General features: G+C 41.1%; 1 protein-coding gene across 3 annotated transcripts in view; it reads left to right on the top strand.

Annotated features, from left to right (window-relative positions):
- Positions 1-26704, top strand: part of LOC122557209 (exocyst complex component 1-like) — a 112737-nt gene that overhangs the window by 56551 nt on the left and 29482 nt on the right. For all 3 annotated transcript variants that reach the window (XR_015758662.1, XM_087992060.1, XM_043704651.2), the window contains exons 8-13: positions 188-337; positions 2555-2657; positions 7069-7196; positions 16327-16377; positions 19613-19720; positions 21530-21612. Coding sequence is in view for 2 of the 3 variants with exons in the window: in XM_087992060.1 (XP_087848186.1) it covers positions 188-337; positions 2555-2657; positions 7069-7196; positions 16327-16377; positions 19613-19720; positions 21530-21612 (623 nt within the window). In the remaining variant the exon portion in view is untranslated. The remainder of the gene's footprint in view (positions 1-187; positions 338-2554; positions 2658-7068; positions 7197-16326; positions 16378-19612; positions 19721-21529; positions 21613-26704) is intronic.

Below are 26704 nucleotides of genomic sequence, written 5' to 3'. Positions count from 1 at the left end.
TATAGCTTATTTATTCATAAATAAATATGTCACTTCTTTGATTTTTTTTCTTTTGGAATGTTCATTCATACAGTCACGTAGGTATACTTGAAATATTTGAAAATTCTGGGATGGGTCAATTAAGTATCTTAATTTCGGTTGTTAAATGTATTAGAGCTTTAAAAATGCTATTTCCATTGTGTTTAAGGGAAATGACCAAAACATTGGCTTGTTGCAACAGTCGGGAGAGCTAATCTTGCCCAACCATAAGCATTTTCATGATGAATTATTGCCATATAGCCCTCTAATGGTTTGGATTAAAAACAACAGCCCTGCTATTTTTACTGATTTATCAAAGGTATGTTTCTTGGCTGTTAGACAAAGGTTTGAAAGGTGTATAGACTTGGAATCATTTTCAATAGTCTTGTTGCATGATTACTCAACTTAGTTCCTTAATGTTTTTGAATTCCTTAATAGGGGCATTAACTTCTTTGTTTTAACTGGTTTTAACAGAGACATTAACCAAAGATTCTTACAGATACATTTGGTCATATAAGCTTGCCAAACACCTTGCAGATGTTTATTTTTAATTTTAAGAAATGTCAAAGCTCATTTGTTGTTGACAATTTAAATAAAAATTAAAATTATCTTTTCCTCTATATTTTCTCTAGCTATTATCCAATCTTTCTCTTTATTTCATACCTCATTTGACATGGAATTAAATATAATATCACTTTCTGGTTGGGACTCTGCATTGTTCATTAACAGTTATTCAGATTTCTTGGTTAACGAGATTTTCTGGTGATTGCCCTGTTTATATGGGCACCAGATGGCATTTGTCCCATGACTGAGTGACAAGGACCTCTCGTGCAAAATCCCATAACATTCCTGTGGGTAGATACAAATGTAACAATTACCGATCAAAAAATCCAGTTAATTAAGCATTCATCCAATGTAATTTCTCACCCAAAAGTTTATACTTTGTTTATTTTCTTAAATTTGTAATTATTAAAATATAAATCATTATTAAAATGTCTTATTCATATTTCCTGATATATTATTAGTTGAAGAAAATGTAGGAAAGTACATGAATTGACTCCTATGAACAGCCAAGTTCATAGAGAAAACAGAATACACAATACCAGTAATTAAAAGCCATTCCAGAACTATCTTTATCAAAACGTTGTCTAATTGCACATGGTACCTGCCTCTATTGTTCTTCAAGTTTAGAATTATTATCTTATATGGATAAAAATCATCTTGGAGGACAATTCCAATTCAGAGCAAGTTCATGTTATGGAAGAAATAATACCTTGGATGCTGTCAGGTGGTTTAGCTTGTGCCAAATGCTCAACAAGTCATATTTCTCTGGATATAGGCACAGAAGATAAAATAGTGTTTCATTTAAGCTGGTTTGCAGACCCTCTTGTGGTGAAGTGGTAGAGTCACTACCCCTGAACCAGGAAACTGTTCAAGTCCCAACTGCTGTAGAGGTGTGTAAGAACATCTCTGAACAAGTTGATTTCAAAAATAGGTTAATATTTTCTTTTGAATTAATCTGGTTTGGGATTCTGTTTTTGGAGATAACAAACACAATATTTATAAGACCCAATCTTATCTATCCAATGAATGGTGACATAGTTGCTCTGAAGAATAATTAGAGTTAGCCACCTTTGAAAGGAAGCAGAAAGTGAAACAAGGAAAAGATCATTCAGAGAAAGTGAAAATCAGAAAGAGCAGATTTGGTTTAGAATGAAATTTCCTATGAAGAGCAAGAGCAGGCCTGGCGCGAGATGAGAGGCAGACAGCAGAGCATACAATTTCCATAAAAATTAACAATGATATTGGAGGTCGTTATGGATCAGAAGCCATTGAAGGAATGGACTTTGACACAGGAACTGGTGAATTTTTATCTTCAGTGCAGACAGAAGCCTTTCGGCCCATCAAGTCTACACCAATCCTCTGGAAAGCATCACACCCAGACCCACCCCATACCAGTAACCCTGCATTTAGAATGGCCAATCCACTTAATCGGCACATCTTTGGACTGCAGGAGGAAACTGAGCACCTGACAGAAACTCACACAGACACGGGGAGAATGTGCAAGTGCCATACAAACAGTCTCCCAAGGCTGGAATCAAATTCAGATCCCTGGTGCTGTGAGGCAGCAGTACTAACTACTGAGCCAATGTGCTGCCTTTCTAGAATCAACATAGCTAAAAAGTATATCTGAGTGCCAAACACCACATTGAAGTACAATCAGAAGCTCAGCAAGTGTGGATTGTCAGCTATGTCTTGTTCCACATATTATTAATTTACAGTCAATACTTTTAAACTTTAGACACATTATGTGCATTGAAATGCTGAAGAAGAGTTATGTAAAAATTGAAATTTTAATTCTATTTTTCTCTCCACATATGCTAATGGACTCGCTGAGTTTCTGCAGCGTTCTCTGTGTTTGCATTATGTAACTTTAACACAAAGAAAAATGTATGAAACACTGTCAAATTGCATTGAAATTACTAAAGATAAATGTCAAATATTTATTTTTCCCAAGTTCTGTTGCATTTTCCAGGTGTATTCAGGAAGCATTAGAAAACTTTATGAAAAACAAACCAAAGAATTTTTTGATGTGGTGAAGTTTAAATTAACTGGAACGAAAGAAGGCATGAGATTCAGTAAGTATGAGTGGCAAACTACAAAACAGAAAACTCATTTTTATATATCAGCAAGATACATCACACAAAAAATACTATATTTATGATTAATCTAGATTCCAAAATGCAGTTGTGATACTTAGCTGCGAATTTAGCCATACCTGTAAAGCCATTTCTCCGAAGTAGGCACTTATTTGTAATTGTTCCTTGTTGTAAACCCCTTGAGTCATTCACAAGCCAACTATTATTGTTCGTAATTATAATTTCCAAGCTGTGATTGCATTTCTCTTTTTTCCTTTATTAATGGTAGTTTTGATTCCAAAGAACATTGTGATTCTTGTCTTCAGAATTTTTTGACAAATACACACAAAAATTAGTGTTTCATAATAGATTTTACTGTGGATCTGACGGTGTCTGATGAAGGTATTTAAAATATAATAAACAAATTAAAGTAATAGTTCTGAAAAGTTGAAGAAATTGTAAAATGGGAGGAGTCTATCTTTGGAATAGGGGATAGATAATTCATCTTAACCTTCCCCTTAAGTTCACACCGTCACGTTTGTGAGCCTGTCCGCGTGATATGAAGAACCAAATGCAGGAAAGATGGGAAATAAATGATAACTCAGAGACATTTACTGCTGTGAAGCAATTTAAAAAGAAATGTGGGCTGTATTTTCACTCCTGAGTGTTGATAGCTTGAGTTGGGCAATTTTCCAGACTTCGGCTTCTGGTTTGGTGTAAAAATGTCCAAAATGGTGCAATTTCTATTAGGAGATTGGGGGCAAGTGCTCAGGTAAGTGATGGAGTTAGACCGGCCAGTCCCAGATGAAGATTGAAGGTGGTTACAAGTGACTGTAAGTGATATGGCTAGCTGTTTAAAAGGCCAACATTAGCTCTCTTTGACATCTTCCAAGCTGCTTTCTTAAAGCTTGCACCCTGTAACTCCCCATAAACATTCCCACATCCAAACATGTCAAACCTATATTTCCCTCAACCTGTTCCCCATGCCCATACATGCCAATATATGCGAACTCATGTCCTCCAAATGAAATCTCAATGCCCACAAATGTCAACTCATACCAACCATAGCCCTGCATCACCTATTGCCCTCAATGGAAAATTTCTCAACATTAACCATGGGACACCTCAGGATCAATGATGAAATAAAATAAAGTTCTAAATATCTATTACAGACTATACTATATGAAATGAACTCTCATTCAATAAAGGCTATTCAACCCACTAAATCTCCTCAAGTCCTTAACTGAGTATTAAAACAAACTTTTGTATTAAGGATCCCATACCAAACAGCTAATTATTTAATTACCTCTTTGAACTGTCAATTAGACTTGGAATTTACAGCTTCCATTGTGATGCCATATTGGAGAAAACACTGATATATAATAATGCCATAATGATAGCACTTAAGGTTATGTCAACAACCATCTATTAATCTGCTGGAACAGATTTTCTTCAATTCCTTGACATACGCAAGTAGCATTCATTGATTTTTAAAGTACTAGGAATTTGAATAATTTCACAAAATTCAGGACCATTTACAATCCTATCAGTCTACCATCAGTCATCAGCAAAGTGAAGAAAGTAGTTGTCATTAGGTGCTTATTCAATAAGTGGCAATCACTCATCAACAGCCTTCTCATGATGCTAAATTTGTAATCGACCAGGACCATCTTACTGCACACCTTGTTTCATCTTTGGTCCAAAATATTAATTCTCCTCTCTAACACTACTATAAGTGTACCAAGATCACATGAAGTGCAGTGGTTCAAGAATGCAGCTCATCCTCTTCCTGTCAAGCATGTGGCCAAAGCAGTGACAGTCCACAAGAAAACAAATTATAAAATTATCTGCTCAAATAGTTCAGTTCCAGGAACATGACAACAAGAGTAGACCGTTTAGCCCCTCAACTCTATTCTGTAGGTTGTGAGGGAACCAACAAGAGAGAAGAACATACTTGACCTTGATCTTATCAATCTACCTGTTGCAGAGGCACCTGTCTCTAGCTGTATTATTAGCAGTCACCATGATACAGTTTATGTAGAGATGACGGGCTGAATCTTGTGGCTAGTTTGCATCAAGTTTTTTGGAGGAATTTCCACTGACAAACCGAGTCGGTTTTCTCGCCATTTCTTATCAAATCTGACTGTTAACTTTCAATCCCACCCCTATGGTATCCATCTTGTCAATTCTGGCCCCATCTTACCATATACTTTTCCCAGAACAAGTTGCCATTCAGCGGATATACCGAAATTTACTAGCATCCCTTTGACCCTTGCCATCTTTGAAAGTTGATTGAGCACTCTGACAGGAACTGTCTGTCTGCAGCTGCTTTGCATGGTTCCTGACATTTGCCACAGATATGGCAGACAAAAGGAAATCTACACACCATTGTGTGGGCAGTGAACTGGAAGTCCTGCTGGACAGGATAGTGCAGAGGCAGGATTTGAATGACTTTCTCCAATCCACTAGTGTAAGTGCCACCATGTTTTCCTGATACCTCACACTGACTCTATATCTGCTATTATAGTCACCTTCAAATCTCCTGTCCTACCACTCGAACTATTGTCTGAGCAGCATCTTCACTCAGTTCTTGACACTCACCCCAACCATGATACCAGTAACCCTGCATTTTCTCTACACTATCTAATCACTCACTCAGGAAACATCTCCACCTACACCAAAAGTGATAGCTATGCCACCCACTTTCATCCTACTTAATACCCCTCTTGTTCTTATTCCAGGAAGAAAACAGCCCCCAATAAGGCAGAAAATTTCATGATAGGTGGTGGGCTGTGTGACATTTAATTCCTCGTCGCTTATGTGCACAGCATCCTGACTCTGACCATTCCTCAGTTGATTGGTTGACTGACTGTTTCCAAACCCCTGGACTGATATCAGCCCTTGACATACTGGGACAACACACCCTAAGCAAAGTTATCCCTTTGATTTGACTAAAGCCTATCTACTAACAGCCATCAAGCTTCCTTTCTTTGTGTGTGTACTAAATGACAAAGCAACACAGAAGTAAAATGAATCTCATTTTTCTAGCTAAGGGGGCAAACTACATAAAAGCAAGCAATGCAAAGGAGGGAGGCTGTGATCATCCAAATAGGCTCAGAGTGAGTGTACATGAGGGTGGTGAGCAAAAGTCCTAAAGGTTCAACCTGATACAGTCCATTAGCTGTGTCATGACTCTGAGTGCAGTGTCCTTACTGCAGTATTGCAATGATACTTATCGGTGCAGCATGGAAGTGCAAAAGCACTACATGGATCAGAGGTGTTGCAGCCCAGGGTCCAACACGGAGGTCCTTTGGAGCAAGCAGTGAACTGAATATGCCAGGTATTCCCTCTGCTTTTCTATGTCAAGGTTTCTCAATGCCTAGATTATTTGATGAGTTTGTTGAGATAGAAATCTGAATATTAGTCAGATGAGTTAAACTGTCAACAGGGCATCTAACAAACAATAATCCCATCAAATGGGAACTCATCACTGCCAATGAAAACTCAGTATGCCACTCATGAAAAGTACAAATGACAGACAAAGATGAACTTGATATCAGAATTGGCTTTGTCAGAATTCCTGTCTAATTATGCCACAAATTCTGTCAAAGCCCAAGTTATTCAGACCCTTACAATATCTTGTCCTCACATTGGTCGATACCGTCTGTTATACTTGTTGGCAATACTACTGTGTTAAATGGAATAGATTTAGAACAGACCTAGCAACTTAAGCCTCATTCCACACAGCCTGCAACAGACAGAGATAAGCAATGTCACAATTAGCTGATGAAATCAAAGCTGCTGACCTGCCACATCCACTCTGTGGTGGTGGTCTATAGAATAAATGGCAGGAGAAGGAGGTTTCACAGATATTGCCATCCTTAATGATGGGGGAGACCAGTATATCAGTGGATAAGACAAGATTTTGCAATATTTGCAGAGGGGTGTCGAGGCTGGATCATTAAGTATATCCAAGGCTAAAATGGACAGATTTCTAATCCGTGAAGGAATCAAGGTTATGGGAATAAAGCTGGAAAATGGGGTCGAAGATTATCAGATCAGCTATAATATCATTGAATGCCACAGCAGACATGATGGGCTGAATGGGTAATTTCTGCTTCTATATCCTTATGGTCTTCTGTAGTGGAGCATAACGATATATCGGGAGAGATGTGAAGAAGGCTCATATAATATTGACAATGTCATGGGAGAGGAGGCTAGTGGGAGGCAACAAGGAAAATGAACATTGTGGGGTCAGCTAATGGAGATGAACAGTGGGACTACAGCAAAAACAGTGGGTGGTAAGCGCAAGGCATGCGCAATTATTCCTGTCTTGCAGCAGGAATTAGGGGTGAACATTTAATGTAAAATCTGTGATTATTTTTTTAAAATTGTGTGCTGTGATTTTCAGGAATTCAGGAAAGTTTTGAAAAGCTGACTGCTTCTACATCCAATCTACAGAAAACACTTTTCAGAAACTCTTTATATGAACATTTAGGATCAGAAACTGACATTGCAGATCGTCGAATGATGGACAAGGTGCAGCAACAGTCTCTGTCCTTAATTTCATGCTTCTAACTCTTGCAATGGCAAATGTTGCCAACATGACTGATTCTTTGTCAGCCACCTGATGGAAAGAGAGTTGGAGCCTCTACCATCATTATCCATTGCTTCAGACTAAAACAAATAATTTGTTGTAACAAGTAATAAGTGCATATTGCCACAGAAACCCTGACTCCCTTTGTGTTTTGTGACACACACTGCACAAAGAATTTTTAAATATGTCAAAAGTTTCTTTTTAACATTGTAGTAAGGTATTTGTGAATTGGCATTGATAATCAAATGATGGCTTCAATTTTTACTGATGCTCCTAAACTACTTGATGTATTTATTAGTTATCACTTTGTTACTTTCTACTCTTAAAGATTGCAGTGTAACTTAAGAAATCCTGAGATAAAATCACTTGCACGTTATTATCGTATGTTAGATCTTATAGGCATGTTACGTACAACTAGAGGATCTCAGGATAAATCAATGTAACTTTAATTCTTGGTTTCTATTCTCCTCAACTGTGTCCCCAATATCATTCCCATCCTGCAAATTGGAAATTACTTCTTTGTAATTTTTTTTTACCCTTATTTGCGCTAACTCACCAATTATCATTGGGACGAGAATTGCATTTTTCCTTTGACTGAAGGAATAGTTGATAGAAGAGCAGCAGGAACAGTACCCTCAACAATAGGGATGATTAATAAGTGGGCCTGTTGGTAGACAGCAGGTAAAGCAACCTCTTAGAAAGCTGTAGCCAGTCCAGAGGATCCATGGACCGAGAATCAGTTCTTTTACATTTCTGAAGAAGACTACATCAAGAGGTTGTGCTTCGTCAAGCAAGCTGTTGCTCCTTTATGCACTCTCTTGCAGCAGCCCCTGCTGCCAGCTGAACATGGAGGTCATATTTTGCCCATGAATGCCAAAATCACCAGCCTTAAACTTTTTCACATTCTTTCCAGGTTGCTAACCAGCTGCACAAAGTCGGTTCTACGTGCTTGCTTTGTCAACCAATGCATTTTCTCCCTGATAGGTGCTAAACTCCCAAATGATAGGCCTTTGTGATTTTTTAGAAGTGGCTGACTTTCCTTGTTTATTCCTATTAGAGTAATAGAAGATGTTCCAGGAATTTTTGTGAATAAAAATTTCCAATCTATGAACAGGTATGTGTTCATCTTAGATGGAAAATATGACTGTGTGCCCATTTCCACTATTTCAAGAACTTCATACTGAAATACTCGTCCATTTCCTTAAGAAGTGACGAGGAGCACACCTGACAGATATGGCTAGCGGCAACACCCCTGCACTTTTGCAGGCCCAAAATGTTTAAACCATGAGACCATCTGAAACGTGATGTTGATGGTGGCTATCCCTTAATTTGAGGACAATGTCTGCTTGAAGTCCAGAGTTTTCTGTTATAGCTTCTCATGTGACAGAACATACCGATTCTGACCCATGTAGTCATATGTTGAAGTTTGTCCCAACAAAATAGTAGGAGCTAGAGTGCAGGATTTGCTTTCTCTTCTTTCTTTATCTGGCACTGTTCTACATCATGAGTCAGATGATGTGACTCAAAGTATGATGCAACTTGATTCACAAATAATTACCAAGTTGAAATTTGACAGTAAGCTCCTCACAGTCATCCATGTCAATGCTAGCATGCTTCAAAGGACGTGTCTCTGAAGCATTTTTTTTTGTCCTTCCTTGGAAAATTATCTAATGCAGAGTTGAGAAAACAGGAGCTGGCAGGGGAAACTCTTTTTGACCATCTGGTCACTCTGTCCATTCCATTAAAATTGATTTTGCTGGAGTTTTTCCTTAATACGTAAGGAGCTGGCTTCAAGAAGACACATTTCTTCAATGGTATTCCCAAGGAATCCGAATGATGCAGCAGAGGCTTTGTTGACAGAATTTCTGTCTTGCATCACTGATGTACAGTACAGTTTCCACTACATTGCAGGACTATGAAGATGACAACTGCTCTGTAAGCCAGGACTTTTATTGGCTTTGCTGTCAAACACTCAGTAGAAGGCTGAGCTGGTGCAGATGATGCAGTGTTGGATCTCCTCCTCAATGATAAAGTTAAAAATCACACAACACCAGGTTATAGTCCAACAGGTTTATTTGGAAGCACTAGCTTTCAAAGCAATGCTTCTTCATCAGGTGGATCACCTGATGAGTAAGCAGTGCTTCGAAAGCTAGTGTTTTCAAATAAACCTATTGGACTATGACCTGGTCTTCTGTGATTTTTAACTTTGTCCACCCCGGTCCAACACTGGCACCTCCAAATCACGATTCCTCAATGATTATCATTTAAGAGAGGGGATTGTCAAATTTTGGGACATGTCAGCGTCTCTCCTTCACCATGAAAGGCAGGCGTAATGTTTGATCAGTTGTGAGTTGATAAAAGAATTTCATTTTGGCAACATTCAAGGGCAAGATTTTTGTATGAAATATTGAACAAATTGAGAGTGGCTTGCAAATCGGATGCAGCTGCAATGACGATGCAACCATCTACAAATTATACATCATGTATGCCAATGGTGGCCAGTTTAGCTTTAGCATGGAAGTGCTGATGGTTAATCTAAGAGGAGAATCTGAATGTTTAGCAGGGGTCCTGATTTATAGGGGCTGCAGATTTGTGAGTTGATTTATGCTTTGTAAATGATTGATGTTGCAGTATGTAAGAAATGTCCTCTGGAAATCTATCCACTGGTACATTAGTTTTATGTGGGAATTTCAGGACACTTCTCATGCTGGAAGTGCCAATAGCTGTAGGAGTTTAAACTATGGATTTGGGCTTGAACAACTGGTGTCCGGTTCAGTTAGCTCAGTTGGTTGGTTGGCTGATTTGTGACATAGAGCACTGCCACCAGCTCGGGTTCAGTTCTCCCGCTGCTTGAGGATACTATAAAGGACTCTCCTCACCCAATCTCTTCCCCTCGCATGAGGCATGGTGACCCTCAGGTCAAACTACTATAAGTCATGCCTCTCTGATGAGAGAGCAGACCTATGGGTCCGCTGCGACAATGTCAGCTTTACATTCACAAGACTGAGAGCTACATGAACGGCACCTTTTTAATTGTGGTCACTCCAACTTAAGAGAATGCAAGCAGAGAGGAATGTCATCAGTCAAAATGGACTGGACAGATGACAAAATTATAGAGTCATACAACATGGAAACAGACTCTTCAGTTCAATTAGTCTAGACCAACCATGTTCCCAAACCAAACTAGTCCCACTTGCCTGCATTTGGCTCATATCTCTCCAAACTTTTCCTGTGCTTGTACCTTTCCAAATGTATTTTAAATGTTGTAACTGTACCTGCATCCACCTTTTCCTCTGTCATTTCATTCCACATGTGAACCACTGTCTGTGTAAAAGTAAAAGTTCCTCCTCATGTTCTTTTTAAATCTTTCTCCTCTCACCTTAAAAATATGCCCACTAGTTTTGAACTCTTCCATCCTAGGGAAAAAAACCCTTGCTATTCAACTTATCTATGCACCTTATGATTTTATAAACTTCTACAAGGTTACCCTTTAACCTCCAGTGCTCTAGTGAAGTCACAGGCTATGTTTATAACTCAAACCCTCCATTCCTGACAACATCCTGATAAATCTTTTCTGAACCCTTTCCAATTTAATATTGTCCTTCCTATAGCACAGAGACCAAAACTGTACACAGTACTCCAGAAGAGGCCTCACCAGCATCCTGTACAACCTCACATGGTGTCTCAACTCCTATACTCAAATGTCTAAGCAATTGAGACAAGCGTGCTATACGCCTTCTTAACGAGTCTGTCTACATGCAACACAAATCTCAAAGAATTATGTGCCTGACTCCCTACATCTCTCAGTTCTACAACATTATCCAGGGCCCTGCGATTAATTGTATAAGTCCTGTCCTTGTTTATAATATTTATTGCTTATAATGCAGGAGTCCCTTCAGTACGTCTGATTTTCCAATGCTTCAGAACACTGGTGATGATGATGGTTCCTGTTCGGAACGCAGCCAGATCTAAGTCCAGAGCACCAAGTCGAAATAAGGTTTACAATACATTTTTATCAACACATGAAGCACTCTAAATAAGGTTAGGGAGCTGCAGTCTCAGATAACCATATGAGTATAATATGATGGCCATACCAAGATCTGGATCAAAACAAGGCAGAACTGGGCATGTGTTCTTAGATGGAAGGGACCAAATCTTCCTTTAAGATTGGAAACACTCGACTTATGCACTTAAATGGCTCCCGATTGCATAACTGACTGCATGCAAATGATTGCATGTATGATATCATGGACTATTTGTGTTTTTACACTGGGGTCAGGTTAGCAGAGCAGTGTGTGAGTCATGTAACAGTAGGAGAGAAATGTGGATAAGGAAGCGCATTAGGGTCATTTCATTCTCCATCTTCATCTCTTGGCTTCTTCAGCAGGTCCCCACACACCTTCATGTCATTCCATTGTCACCTTCACACCCTTATTTATCTTCTATGCACCATCTTATCAGCTCGTGTCAACAAAGCAGAAACCACATCAAATACATAATTTGTTATTACGGCTTCTGGAAACTGACTTTCATTCTCAGATGAATGGAACACATGGGTTCTGAAACCATTCACATTTGAAATTCAGTGAAGCATGGGTCATTGCCACAGTTATACAAACAATAGACTATATTCTGGGAAGGATGCTCATTTTAGTTTCAAAGTGATGGTTAGATATTTTTCAAATGTCAAAATTGCAATTCTTATATCAGCCAGAGCAATTTAAATCTGAGTTTAATGACAACTTACAACCAAGGTCAAAATATTTTTTCTTTCTTGAGGACTCATCTTTAGACTATATTAAGGGCTATATTTTGATTTTTGGGGACAATATTTTGGATTTTAGGGGCTTCTGTTTCATTCCCACTAACTGAGTTATCTGGTGATGCTGCCATGGAGTGGCAGCACCTTTTGTATTTGTGTTGGCATTTGGGATATGTGGACAGAATGAGAACAATTCATCAGTATCTCAACAATGATAAAAACTACATTAAACTTGAAGCCATGTCACACAATAAAAGCATTAATTTTCAATACACCACAGTATTTAAATTGGCATAAGGTAACAAGTATAAATTAACAGAAGTTTTTTTTCCCAAAGTAACTGATATACATTTCTGCAAATGAAAAGCTTTTATCCTAAACATATCTTCTGCTATGATGTCAAAAATATTGCCTTGTTATAAGACCATAAGACATAGGAGCAGAAATTAGGCCATCCAGCCTATCAAGTCTGCTCCGCCATTCAGTTGTGGCTGATAAGTTTCTCAACTCCATTTTCCTGTTTTCTCCCCGTAACCTTTGATCCCCTTGGTACCCATGAACCTATCTATCTCAGTCTTAAATATACTCGATTACCTGGCCTCCACAGCCTTCTGTGGCAATGAATTCCATAGATTCACCACTTTGTGACTGAAGGTGTTTCTCCTTATCTCCATTCTAAAAGGTCTTTCCTTTACTCTAAGACTATGCCTGGGGTCCTAGTCTCTCCTGCCAATGGAACCAGTGTTTCAATTAGATACCTCCCCCCACCAATCCTTCTAAACTCCATCAAGTATAAACCCAGAGTCCTCAAATGTTCCTCATATGTTTAGCTTTTCATTCCTGGGACCATTCTTGTGAACCACCTCTGACATGTTCCAGGGCCAGTACATCCTTCCTGAGATATGGAGCCCAAAACTGCACACAATAATTCAGATGTGGGCTCATTAGAGCCTTGGGGAGCCTCAGAAGTATATCACTGCTTTTATATTCAAGTCCTCTCAAAATAAATGCCATCATTGCATTTACCTTCCCAACTACTGACTCAACCTGAAAGTTTATCTTGAGAGAATCCTGGACCAGAACTCTCAAGTCTCTGCACTGACACTTTGAATTTTCTCCCAATTTAGAAAGTAGTCCATGCCGATATTCTTCCTACCAAAGTGCATGACCTCCACACTTTCTCACACGTAACCCATCTGCCGCTTCTTTGCCCACTCTCCTAACCTGTCTAAATCCTTCTGCAGCTTCCTCATCTCTTCAATGCTACCTGTCCCTCCATCTATCTTTGTATCGTCTGCAAATCTAGCCAGAATACCCTCAGTTCCTTCATTGAGATTGTTAATGTATAAAATGAAATGTTGTGGTCCCAACATTTGAGCCTTGTGGAGCATCACTTGTCTCAGGTGCCATGATGAGTTATCCCCACTGTCTGCTTTCTGCCAGACAGCCAAGCTTCTATCCATGCTAGCACCTTGCCTCTGACACCATGGGCCCCTGTCTTACTCAGTAGCTTTCTTTGCGGCACCTTATCGAAGGCCTTCTTGAAGTTATCATTTATGCACAAAACTGGAGCATTTTAACCTAGTAGCTACAACCTTATTTACTGCATCTCAGATCTCAGATTTATATTCAACAGCTGACAAATCGCTACTACCACCGCATTCCACACACTTATTTACAAGGATTTCATTGCCTCAGCGATTTAAATTTTTATTGTATTCCAGTTAGATGAGTATTCCTGTGCAGGCAGATTAAATACTGTCCTCTTTCCTTTGCAACCTCCTTCTCTGCACCCAAACCTTGAAATCTTCCTACCCACTCCTCCCAAAAGCTCCCTGTAGCTGCCTTCTGTCTCATGACATCTTTTCCAGCTTCCTATTCCACCTGTCACCATCTGCAGCCTCCCTCTTACATCCCTACCCCCCCCCTCAAATACCACTCATGGTCTCCTCATTCCTCCCTGTTTCTACAGTAATTCCTTAAGTGCAGCACTGACCTTTCTAACTGTGAGCCATTTCTGCAAGCACAAGTTGTTTCTCTCCCCCCCTTGCTAGTGAAGAGGTCAGTAGTGAACCTATAAGCAGCAAATAAAGAAGGAGAGCACCCTGTGTGTTGAGTCGCAGATCTTTGCTATTTCCTACTATTTAAAGGAGCATCTTTTTTTCCAGTTGGTTGCCCCTGTGAGTTAATTTTCACAGGTGATTTGGGGACTCTTGGGTTGAATCCAAACTCACATCTATATCTATGTTGTGCTTTTCCCCATTGGACAGTTGACATGATTTTAACTATACTATGCTGCTTTTTCTATTGAAAAAGCACTGTACTACATGTGAACAAATATGCACCATATAAATAAGGACCAATGACCAAATAAAGGCCATTCAGCTCCTTGAGCCTGCTACGCCATTCACTAAATCATGTCTGATCTGATTGTAACCATAAATCCACATTCCTACCCACCTCGATAAGCTCTTGTTATGCTCTGATGAGAGAATTGTGAATTAGAATTGGAATCCCTACAGTGTGGAAACAGGCTCTTTGGCCCATTAAGTCCACACCCTGAAGGGTAACTCACCCAGACCCATTCCCCTACCCTATATTTACCCCTGAGCAATTCACCTAACCTGCACATCTTTGGATTGTGGGAGGAAACCTGCACACACGGGGAGAATGTGCAAACTCCACACAAACAGGCGCCCAAGGCTGGAATCAAACCTGGGTCCCTGGCACTATGAGGCAGTAGTGCTAACCACTGAGCCACCATGCTGCTCCAACTTATGCTTATAATCAAACTCCACTACTACACAAATTGTCACAAATGTTAAATGACCAGTTGAATTACTAAGATGGTTAATTTGCCTGATTTTAACTAGGATAAAATAAAAAAGAATTTATAAAATCAGTGCCCAAACTTTAATTCTCCCAGTTTATATTCCAGAAAATATGTCACATTTATACTTTGAAATGAAAAAGGCTGGTCAGTGAAAAGCCCAAATTATCTTTAAGAGACAAATTGGTTTGATGAATCACTGTATTAAAAACAAATTTATAAACAGCACCTAATGATAAAATTTGACAATATGAAAACACTTTACATTTACCCTTTAAGACCAGATTCTTTAGGGAAATTTTATGGAGGTAAAGGGGAATCAGCTACCAGCTGGAGCGCTACAAGTGGTGTATATTACCTCCTTTGGCTTGAAATTTGGCAGGCCTTCCCCAATCAGGTAATTAACATTCCTGTTGCAGACCTTCAGAAACAAGAACCTAGGGCAGGATATCCCACCTGCTAAGAATACAATTCAAAGGGAAGTGCAGAAACAGAGGGAACTGTGGATGTGCATGCAAAAGAGATTGTATAGACATCTGAAGAGAATAAGCATTCTGGACTACAAGAAAAGGGCAAGGGATTGAATTAATCTGGCAGAGATCTAGCATGGGTCGGATCGGCTGAAAGACCTCCTTTTGTGGAAAAGTCATTTTGTTTTTCTTATGAGGTTGCATTGTCCAAGCCTTCAAAGAAAAGGGACATTTTTGATTAGTCCTGCAGATAATTTCAGTAGATTCCATGAATTGGTCTGCTTTCTGAAGATTTACATTGAGCGCTCACTACCCTCTTCAGAAACATGACTTCCTTTGCATTTCTTGTCTTAACACCTCAGTGGAAATTCAGGAGGCTTCCCTCTGATCTGCTTCTGCATTGGTGTATATCTTCTTGTAGCCATGTCCTTCACAGTTACCAGCAACTTCTGTATGATGAATTCAACAGCTTGCTTTTAAAAGGGACAAGTTGTATTTAAAACATGTAGGGGAGATTCTAACCACACACCCTGCTTGGCCTCTTTATTATTACACAGTCTATCAGCAGCCCTCGTCACCTTCAATTGATGCCTAATTCATTAGTTCAGCTTAATTTTATTTAATGAGGTCTTTTTGATCTGTTGATTTGTTTTGGCTGTTTAAGGAAACCGTAGTAGCCTTAGTTCATGGGTAATTAAATATTTTTGCCCACATTTGTTTTGTATGATTGCCAACATGATCAGCTGTAATTTATCATTGCAGAATTTGAGTCAATATGTTAAAAGTCAATATCTGATTGACAATCACATGCTAGATGTATATTTACATACACAGTAGCATCAAGGTTTATTTTTTAATACTACCTTCTTTCATTTTGTGAAAAATTATGGTAATTAGTATTTTTATGTTTGCTTTAGCAAAGAAATATCTGCACAGCATTAACCTGTAATACACTGACTTTAAATACCATCCTTTTTCCTCTTTTTGTGGTGTCACCTGTGATGACTAAGGCAAAGGATGAAGAGGATAAAGAATGGAGCATTTCTACATTTTGTACACAGGTATGGCTCAATCTCAGTGAACAATCTAAAGTTTTACCTTTCTATATTCCTTTGGTGCCTTTTTAAATGGGTTCACCTTGGAATTAATAACATACAGTACTTAACCCAAAAATATATCAGGATGTAAATAGAATAGGTAACTTGAACAAGTGTGAGGAGCACTATTGATGAAAACAGAAATTGCTGAGGGTAAGTAGTGACACAATTTATGTACATAAAATCTGAAAACTTTTAAAACAGCATCAAAAGCATCTCAGTGAAAGCCAAAAATAAAAGCAAAATAAATCCAACATGGAGCTTTTAGTCACCAATTAATTGCCTTTGTTGGTGATTGTGTCAATCTTATGGCACATATTTGCAACAGCTATCTTCGCAGCAAATGACACAGTACCATAGTTGGTTCTAAAACTTGCTGGGTGAATCAGTACAATCACAATAGCCTAAATGGGCTTCTGCACCAGAACAGTTCCTTGATTGACATCACTCTTGTAACTTTCCCCACAGATGCAATGTCTGAAAATATGTTTGGCAGTATTTTGCCTGGTGTGGCAAATCAGGCTGTGTTGGTTAACCATTGTCCTTGCAGGTCTTATTTCTTGTAACAGTGTATATACATCATACATCTATTTATCATTGCTTCTGAATAGGCACCTTAGTTAAAATCATTAGCCAGGCCAAAATATGAATTTGTAATATCAAAATTGCACTGACAACCTACTTTCAAAGATGGACCTAATTACTCTTATCTATGGCTACAGGTAGGTTGGGTGTTAGCTACAGATGTTCACTTAGGCACAGAGAATGTACAAGATTCTGAGTGATCCTTGACAGAGTGGATGTTGGAAAGATGTTCTCACTAGTGGGGAATTTGGAACTGGGGGACTTAGCTACAGAATAAGAGAATGCTCATTTAAAACTGTGGTACAAAGGAATTTCTTCTTCCAAAGGGTAGTGAATGTCCAAATGTTTCTACCACAGAAAAATATGGAGGCTGCATCATTGAAAGTATTTAAAGAGTAGGTAAGTAGATTTCTGAAATATTAGGGAGTTGATGGCTCTGTTGAGGTGGCACAAAGAGAGTTCAGACCTGAGACAGATTAGCCATGATCTTGCTGAATGGAGGTACAGGCTTGAGGGGCTGAATGGATTACAACTCCTATTTTTTAAATGATGCTATTTCGCCCCATCAGTTTATCTTCCAAGCTTACATCCCTTCTATGCTGCTACCAAGTGAATCTGTATTGTGGACTGTAAGGAAGATATGCTAATTGTAAGCCTAAAAACAAAGGATGGAGTTTAATCGAAGTTATGGGGTCCTGAGCTCTTTGGAGAAAACCTGATGTATTAAACGCCAGCCAGGTACTTTATGGGCAACAGTGGCTTTCTCCAAGAACAAGGAGCCTGGGGAATTCAAAGCTTTAAATGGGTTTTATGAATGGATTTTGTTTTTGCACTATTTAGTATATTTGAGTGAGAACTGTATTAGGCTCTTAGACTTTTTTTTCATCTTATGGTTCTTAAGGTGGATGGATGGTTGAATGATGGATACTGAGTGAATGGCTGTGAAAGTGGCTTAGAGATAGGAAGGACCATGCAGCGAAGGCAAGCGGGGTGGGGGGTGGTGGATGTTGTCATGGAAGCACCATAAGGGTTGAAGGAAGCATGGAGCTGCATGGAAAGGAGACATGAGATAGCATGATAGTATAGCTGTGTGGAATGCTCTGCCCCAGAGGGCAGTGGAGGCCCACTCTCTGGATTCATTTAAGGAAGAGTTGGATAGAGCTCTCAAAGATAGTGGAATCAAGGGTTATGGAGATAAGGCAGGAACAGGATACTGATTAGGAATGATCAGCCATGATTATATTGAATGGCGGTGCAGGCTCGAAGGGCTGAATGGCCTACTCCTGCACTTATTGTCTATTGTCTACATGGGGATTGGGGTGAAGGGTTGTGAAGGCTAGAGGGGCCTAAAATCTTAAAAACTACTGAGATGATTTCCGAGAGAAGCAAATTTGCCTTCTAACCAGCCCACCTTACTAGTCATCCAATCCTTCTGGGGCCAGTGCACTGACTTGGCCACACCCCACCTCTTTAGCATGAAAATTTAGTCCAGTGGAGCCCTTTATACTTCAGCAGATCTGCTGAGTCAGATAATTTGCTACCTGCCTCAGTAGCAAAAATCCAGCTGATAAGGGAACATCTTTCTAGGTTAAAGATAATTGACATTTCTTCTATTCTAACATGATTTATTTTAAAGGAAAAAATAATTGCCTCAGTTATGAAATACTGGGAGGTCTTGTGGCACAATGGATACTGTCCCTGTCTCCGAAACAGAAGTTCTGGATTCAACTCACAGCAGTTGATGGCCAATGAAGATGCATTGATAACTCTGCCAAATAGCTTAAGTATCAACTTATATAAATCCTTCCAACGTATGCCAGTGACAGGGTGATAAAAGAGAGATTCATGGTTGGAAGGCAACAGCAAACCACTGCAGTATCTTGGCAAGCATAATCATGGGCAACCGTCATTGTTAATGCTGTCCTGGAACACGGTACCTGAAGATATAACAGCGTAGTCATTATGATATTGAACAAGTAACTTAAGGTTGAATTCTAATTTCTGCCAGACTAGTCAAAGAATTAAATTTCATAATTGGATAATTTACATATTAGAAAATTGCCATGAAACTGCTGCCATGCTACGTATAAAATAATTGGTTCACCAGTTTTTCAGAAGGAATCTTGATTCAAATTTTGTTTTATATATCTGAGTAGTTGGAAGGGTTAAAGGTCAGTCTTCATAAACCAATTCATAGAATCCCTAAAGTGTGGAAACCGGCCCTTCGGCCCAACAAGTCCACACCAACCATCTGAAAAGTAACCCACCCAGACCCAATCCCCTACCCTATTATTCTACATTTACCGCTGACTAATGCACCTAACCTACACATCCCTGAACACAATGGGCAATTTAGCATGGCCAATTCCCCTAACCTGCACATCTTTGGACCTTGGGAGGAAGCCAGAGCACCCAAAGAAAACCCACGCAGACACTGGGAGATGTTTAAACTCCACACAGACAGTCGCCCGAGGCTGAAATCGAACCCAGGTCCCTGGTGCTGTGTGGCAGCAGTGCTAACCACTTTTTGTTAACATTTTAGTAAATTATTACAAAAGCATGTTGCTTGATTGAGTTTTATGTCATTACTGTTATTTTTTCCCTCTCTCTTAAGATCATAGATCATGTATTAGCAGAACTGGAACCCATATGTATTGCAGAGGAGGAATTTATCACCAAATTCTTTATGATGACAGAAGACACATGCAGTGAAACACCACAGGTTTTGTAGTAACATTCTAAATTGTTAAGTTTTAACAATATATGTCCTTGTTTTTGACTTCATTATTTCAAACTACATAACACTTCTAGGATTTCACATGTCCTCAAAAAAGCTTGAAGCCAAATACTATCACTATTATCTAAATTGCTCAATGATAACATCTGTAATTTTTCAATGTAAAGATTTTATTATACTTATAAGTTAGAATCCTTCCTTCCAATTTCCACCAATCTATGCTAAACTTTCATCATATTAGAGGTAATCAATTTCTTTCTTGGTACTGAAAATTGTGGAAAACACAGTTAATTTGAAACAAAAACAGAAAGTGCTGGAAAAACAAAACAGGTCTGGCAACATCTGTGGAGAGAAAAACAGTTAATATTTCAAGTCCACTGAGCCTTTGTCAGAACTGAAAGCAGCTGGAAAATTGTAATATTTATCCAATGATGAGGGGATTGGGGTCAGCTGGGGAAGGAGTGAGTTTAATAGATGGAGACAGTGCTCAGCAAGAGGAAAAAAAAAGGAAGCAGATGAAGCAATTACAATAGTAAACTGGAGGAGAAGGGAATGTTGAAAACGTGCTAACAGGAAGTGTGAATTGGGTAACAAATGTGGAGGAAGGTGTTCATGTTCTGAAATTGTTAAATTCAACATCGAGTCCTGAAGGCTGTACCATACCTAGGCAGAAGGTGAGGTGTTTGTTGTTCCTCCAGCTTGTGTTGAGCTTTACTGGAGCATTGCAGTAGGCCTGAGATAGAAATGTTGGTATGGGAACATGCTGGTATCTTAAAGGGAGCATGGGAACATGCTCCCTTTAAGAAATCTGTTCCATTGTCCAAGTTTCTCCGTCTCCATCCCAACTGCCTACTTCCGCAGCGGAACCTCCAAAATGTCCAACTTTTGCCTCGAACCAACCATCTCCTGTCATGGTGGTTGACAAGGCCCACCATGGTTCGATCCATTTCCTGCACTTCTTCCTTCAATCCTTCCCTTCCCTCCTACAAAAATGATCAGGTGACCCTTGTGCTCACTTTCTGCCCCACCGGCCTCCACATCCAAAGGATCATGAGTTGCTATTTCCATCACCTCCAGCAAGATGTCAACACCAGACACTATTCCCATCAGCATGAATATCAGCATTTCCCAGTTGCTTTCAAGAACATGGAATAGTACAGCATAGTACACGCCCTCGGCCCTTGATGATGTGCCAACCTTTTATCCTACTCTAAGATCAAACTAACCTACATATCCTTAATTTTTCTATTATTCATGTGCCTATCCAAGAGTCATTTAAATGTCCTTAATGTATCTGACTTTCCTACCACTGCTGGCAGTGCATTTCATGCACCCACCACTCTCTGTACAAAGAATCTACCTCTGACATCTCTCCTAAACCTTCCTCCAGTCACCTTAAAATTATGCCCCCTCATGATAGCATTTCCGCCCTCGGAAAAAGTCTCTGGGTATCAACTCTGTCTATGCCTCTCATCATCTGGTCCACCTCTTTCAGTTCTAATGAAGGGTCACTGGACTCAAAACATTAATTCAGTTTTTCTTTCCACAGGTGCTGACAGGCCTATTGATTTACCTTCAACACTTTCTGTTTGAGTTTCAGATCTCCAGCATTCACAGTATTATTCTACAGCTAATTTAAATAGCAATGGCGTCCAGGTATTGCTGTTTTCTGATGAATAACTATATGAAATAGCTCATAAATTATTTGATAGATTCATCATCGGCATTAGCTGAGCAGTTTTTGAGTTTCAAACTCAAATGTTGTATTAATTACATTCAATCTTTTTTTTCCAGTTGTTGGGGAGTAAGTGTGATCTCGTTCGTGCAGTTAACCAGGATTCAACGGAAAGAATACAAACTTATCGGAGTGCTACAGAGTACGTAACAACTATTGTAATGTAATGCTTGGGCTTATCACTTCCATAAGGATATATTGAATTATTGCATTTGCTACCTTCATATGTTTTGTTTTGGGCTATTTATTAAGCAGTTGGAGAAGTGAGGTCAGAGATACCAACCCATCAGTTACCCTCTGGGTAGTATATGTAGAAAGTACCATGCTTTAAGAATGTCCATTTACTTATAAGCAAGTTGTTTGTCATCTTGGAACTTGTAGGATGATCCTGGAATAATTAACACTTCTTTTGCTTTGGTAGCATTCAAAAAAGCTTAAATTAATCCAGCACGATTTGGCAATGAATGACTAATCCAATGGCCTACCATATCTGTCCTAGCCTCTGTCCTTTGATCTTAAGGAAGCAGAACTGAAAGCTGCAATGAAAGATGGTCAGTGAGAGACTGGATAATGTTTTATTGGGGAGTATATTACCAAATGCAGAACTGAAAGCTGTAATGAAAGATGGTTAGTGAGAGACTGGATAATATTTTATTGGGGAGTATAGTAGCAAATGCAGAAATGAGGATGTGCTTGAGAAAATCAATAGTTGCAGAAATGTCATAATGAATAGATGTCTAAAGGCTGGACAGTTGAGATTTTGGTGCAAAAGTAAGTTAATAGAAGAACAATTTTTATCAGGAATGGTCCATAACTAGAGTTGGGAAGTGAAGGCAAAAGTTATTGTTACCCGAAAAGGAGGACTTTTACCCAGGTATCCTTTTGGGTGACAGACAAAAGGAAGGGAACTGATTCAGACTTTAATTAAACAAACATTTCTTCATTTTAGTTCTTTAAGTACCAATACAATATAAAACATACATTCATTGACACATTTACTTCTTATTTCATCTAACTTAATTTCAATTTTAACTCAACTCACTTAACTTCACTTTACCTTGGCTTTACTTAATCCACATTTAACCCTAACTCTAATTTTAACTCTATAAGTTTGGCCTGAATCAAACATTACCCCAATTTGAATGAACTGCCGAATTTTGTTCTCCATGCAGTTCTTGCCTCATGGTTCGTTGTTCTCTCTGAAAGTAACTTCAGGGCACGTACTTTTTCAATGTGGTTTTGAAGGCTTCTTCTCCTCTCTCTGTGAAAGAAATTCCTTTGTTCTGTTCACTTATCTGAAAATGTGCACCTTTCCTTTGGCACTCAGCTTGATGTGAGCAAAGCTTGATGAAATCATTCGACGGGAAAGTGAGGTCTGCAGATGCTGGAGATCAAAGTTGAAACTTTATTGCTGGAACAGCACAGCAGGTCAGGCAGCATCCAGGGAACAGGAGATTCGACGTTTCGGGCACAGGCCCTTCTTCAGGAATGAGCAGAGAGTGTTCAGCAGGAGAAGATAAAAGGTAGGGAGGAGGGACTTGGAGGAGGGGCGTTGGAAATGTGATAGGTGGAAAGAGGTCAAGGTGAGGGTGATAGGTCGGAGTAGGATGGAGGCGGAGAGGTCAAGAAGAAGACTGCAGGTCAGGAAGGCGGTGCCGGGCTGGAGGGATCCGGCTGAGACAAGGTGGGGGGAGGGGGGATGAAGAAACTGGTGAAGTCCAAGTTCATCCCCTGCAGTTGGAGGGTTCCCAGTCGGAAGATAAGACGCCCCTCCTCCGACCGTCGGGTTGTTGTGGTTTGGCGGTGGATGAGTCCAATGACCTGCATATCCTCGGTGGAGTGGGAGGGGGAGTTGAAATGCTGTGCTACAGGTTGGTTGGGTTGGTTCGTCCGGGTGGCCCAGAGGTGCTCTCTGAATCGCTCCGCAAGTAGGCGGCCTGTCTCCCCAATATAGAGGAGGCCACACCGGCTGCAGCGGATGCAGTAGATGATGTGGGTGGAGGTGCAGGTGAATCTGTGGCGGATATGGAAGTTTCCTTTGGGGCCTTGGAGAGAAGTGAGGGGGGAGGTGTGGGCGCAAGTATTGCATCTCCTGCGGTTGCAAGGGAAGGTGCCGGGAGTGGAGGTTGGGTCGGTGGGGGGTGTGGATCTGACAAGGGAGTCGCGGAGGGAGTGGTCTCTACGGAAAGCTGATAGGGGAGGGGAGGGAAATATATCCTTGGTGCTGGGGTCTGTTTGGAGGTGGCGGAAGTGACGGCAGATGATGCGCTGTACATGGAGATTGGTGGGGTGGTAGGTGAGGACCAGTGGGGTTCTGTCCTGGTGGCGGTTGGAGGGGCGGGGCTCAAGGGCGGAGGAGCGGGAAGTGGAGGAGATGCGGTGGAGGGCACCGTCGACCACGTCAGGGGGGAAATTGCGGTCCTTGAAGAAGGAGGCCATCTGTGTTGTACGTATTTTGAACTGGTCCTCCTGGGAGCAGATGCGGCGGAGACGAAGGAATTGGGAGAATGGGATGGCGTTTTTACAGGGGGCAGGATGGGAGGAGGTGTAGTCCAGGTAGCTGTGGGAGTCGGTTGGTTTGTAGTAGATGTCCGTGTTGATTCGGTCGCCTGAGATAGAAACAGAAAGGTCTAGGAAGGGGAGGGAGGAGTCCGAGACTGTCCAGGTGAATTTGAGGTTGGGGTGGAAGGTGTTAGTGTAGTGGATGAACTGTTCAACCTCCTCGTGGGAGCACGAGGTAGCGCCGATACAGTCATCAATGTAGCGAAGGAAAAGATGGGGGGTGGGGCCAGTGTAGTTGCGGAAGATGGATTGTTCCACATACCCTACGAAGAGGCAGGCATAGCTGGGGCCCATGCGGGTGCCCATGGCTACTCCTTTTGTTTGGAGAAAGTGGGAGGATTGGAAAGAAAAGTTGTTCAGGGTGAGGACCAGTTCGGTCAGTCAAAGGAGGGTGTCGGTGGAAGGGTACTGGGTGGTACGGCGGGAAAGGAAGAAGCGGAGTGCTTTGAGTCCTTCGTGATGGGGGATGGAGGTGTACAGGGACTGGATATCTATGGTGAAGATGAGGCGTTGGGGACCGGGGAAGCGGAAATCCTGGAGGAGGTGGAGGGCGTGGGTGGTGTCACGAACGTAGGTGGGGAGTTCTTGGACTAATGGGGACAGGACCGTGTCGAGGTATGCCGAGATGAGTTCGATTGGGCAGGAGCAGGCTGAGACGATGGGTCGTCCGGGGCAGTCAGGTTTGTGGATTTTGGGCAGGAGGTAGAAACGGGCGGTGCGGGGTTGTGGGAATATGAGGTTGGAGGCGGTGGATGGGAGGTCCCCTGAGGTGATGAGGTTATGGATGGTCTGGGAGATGATGGTTTGGTGGTGGGGGGTGGGGTCATGGTCAAGGGGACGGTAGGAGGAGGTATCTGCGAGCTGGAGTTTGGCCTCAGCGGTGTAAAGGTCAGTGCGCCAAACTACTACTGCGCCTCCCTTGTCAGCTGGTTTGACCCCCCACCGACCCAACCTCCACTCCCGGCACCTTCCCTTGCAATGGCAGGAGGTGCAACACTTGCGCCCACACCTCCCCCCTCACTTCTCTCCAAGGCCCCAAAGGAAACTTCCATATCCGCCACAGATTCACCTGCACCTCCACCCACATCATCTACTGCATCCGCTGCAGCCGGTGTGGCCTCCTCTATATTGGGGAGACAGGCCGCCTACTTGCGGAGCGATTCAGAGAGCACCTCTGGGCCATCCGGATGAACCAACCCAACCAACCTGTAGCACAGCATTTCAACTCCCCCTCCCACTCCACCGAGGATATGCAGGTCATTGGACTCATCCACCGCCAAACCACAACAACCCGACGGTCGGAGGAGGAGCGTCTTATCTTCCGACTGGGAACCCTCCAACCGCAGGGGATGAACTTGGACTTCACCAGTTTCTTCATCCCCCCTCCCCCCACCTTGTCTCAGCCGGATCCCTCCAGCCCGGCACCGCCTTCCTGACCTGCAGTCTTCTTCTTGACCTCTCCGCCTCCATCCTACTCCGACCTATCACCCTCACCTTGACCTCTTTCCACCTATCACATTTCCAACGCCCCTCCTCCAAGTCCCTCCTCCCTACCTTTTATCTTCTCCTGCTGAACACTCTCTGCTCATTCCTGAAGAAGGGCCTGTGCCCGAAACGTCGAATCTCCTGTTCCCTGGATGCTGCCTGACCTGCTGTGCTGTTCCAGCAATAAAGTTTCAACTGAAATCATTCGACCCCAACCAATGGAATTTACTGGTAAACAACTCCCAAATACTTACAGCAGGCCATAAACAGCTCCATAAAAGATAGTAGTGGTGCAAGTATGTCTGGTGCAACATTGGTTTCTTTTTCTTTGTTTTAAGATGGCATCAGAGTATGGCAACACTATAAATTTTTTTTACTATATTTTGTAACAAAATACAATAAATAAATCAAATCAAATAAATCACTTGTCCTGTGAAAACTGTGGAGATCTGGCTGTTATCACCAACTGGCATTTCAACAGTTCCTCCAACCCTCTAACGTATTCCTCCTTTGAACATCTCATCCACCTGCACTTCTATCGCCCTTATTTAAACTCATCAGTCTCTATACAAGGAGAGGCTGGATCTGCTGAGACCATTTTCCACTGGAGCTTAGGAGATCCATAAACCTTATGGAGGTTTATAAAATCACAAGGGGCATAAATAAGGTGAATAACAAGGTCTTTTCCCGAGGATGGTGGGGGGGAGTTCAAAATTAGGGGGCATACCTTTAAGATGAGAGGCGGAGGATTTAAAAGAGACCTGAGGGGCAATGTTTTGATACAGAGAATTTTCATATGTGGAACGAATTACCAGAGGAAGTGGCAGATGCAGGTACATTTCCAACATTTACAAGGCATTTGGACTGGTACATGAACAGGAAACGTTTAGAGGGATATGGGCTAAAGACAGGCAAGTGGGACTAGTTTAGTTTAGTTTGTCGGCATAGACAATTAGAAAGAAGGATCTGTTTCCATGCTGTAGGACTATAATGCTTATTACCCACTGATATGCCAGTAAAATATAACATCGGTATATCTTCACTGCTTTCCTCCCGTCATCCTCCGCACAACATAACTCCTTGACCTTAAAATGATTTCATCCTCCAGTTCAACTCATCATACTTTTTCTCTTGTTAACTTACTGTTGTCTTATTCCCTCCAGTAAACTCCTGAACCCATTTTGACA

This window comes from Chiloscyllium plagiosum, unplaced genomic scaffold (assembly GCF_037043375.1).
Source record: "Chiloscyllium plagiosum isolate Xiang-an unplaced genomic scaffold, Cpla_swu_hap1 HiC_scaffold_11, whole genome shotgun sequence".
Classification (NCBI taxonomy): Eukaryota; Metazoa; Chordata; class Chondrichthyes; order Orectolobiformes; family Hemiscylliidae; genus Chiloscyllium; species Chiloscyllium plagiosum.
This window is presented reverse-complemented; position numbering and strand designations above follow the sequence as displayed.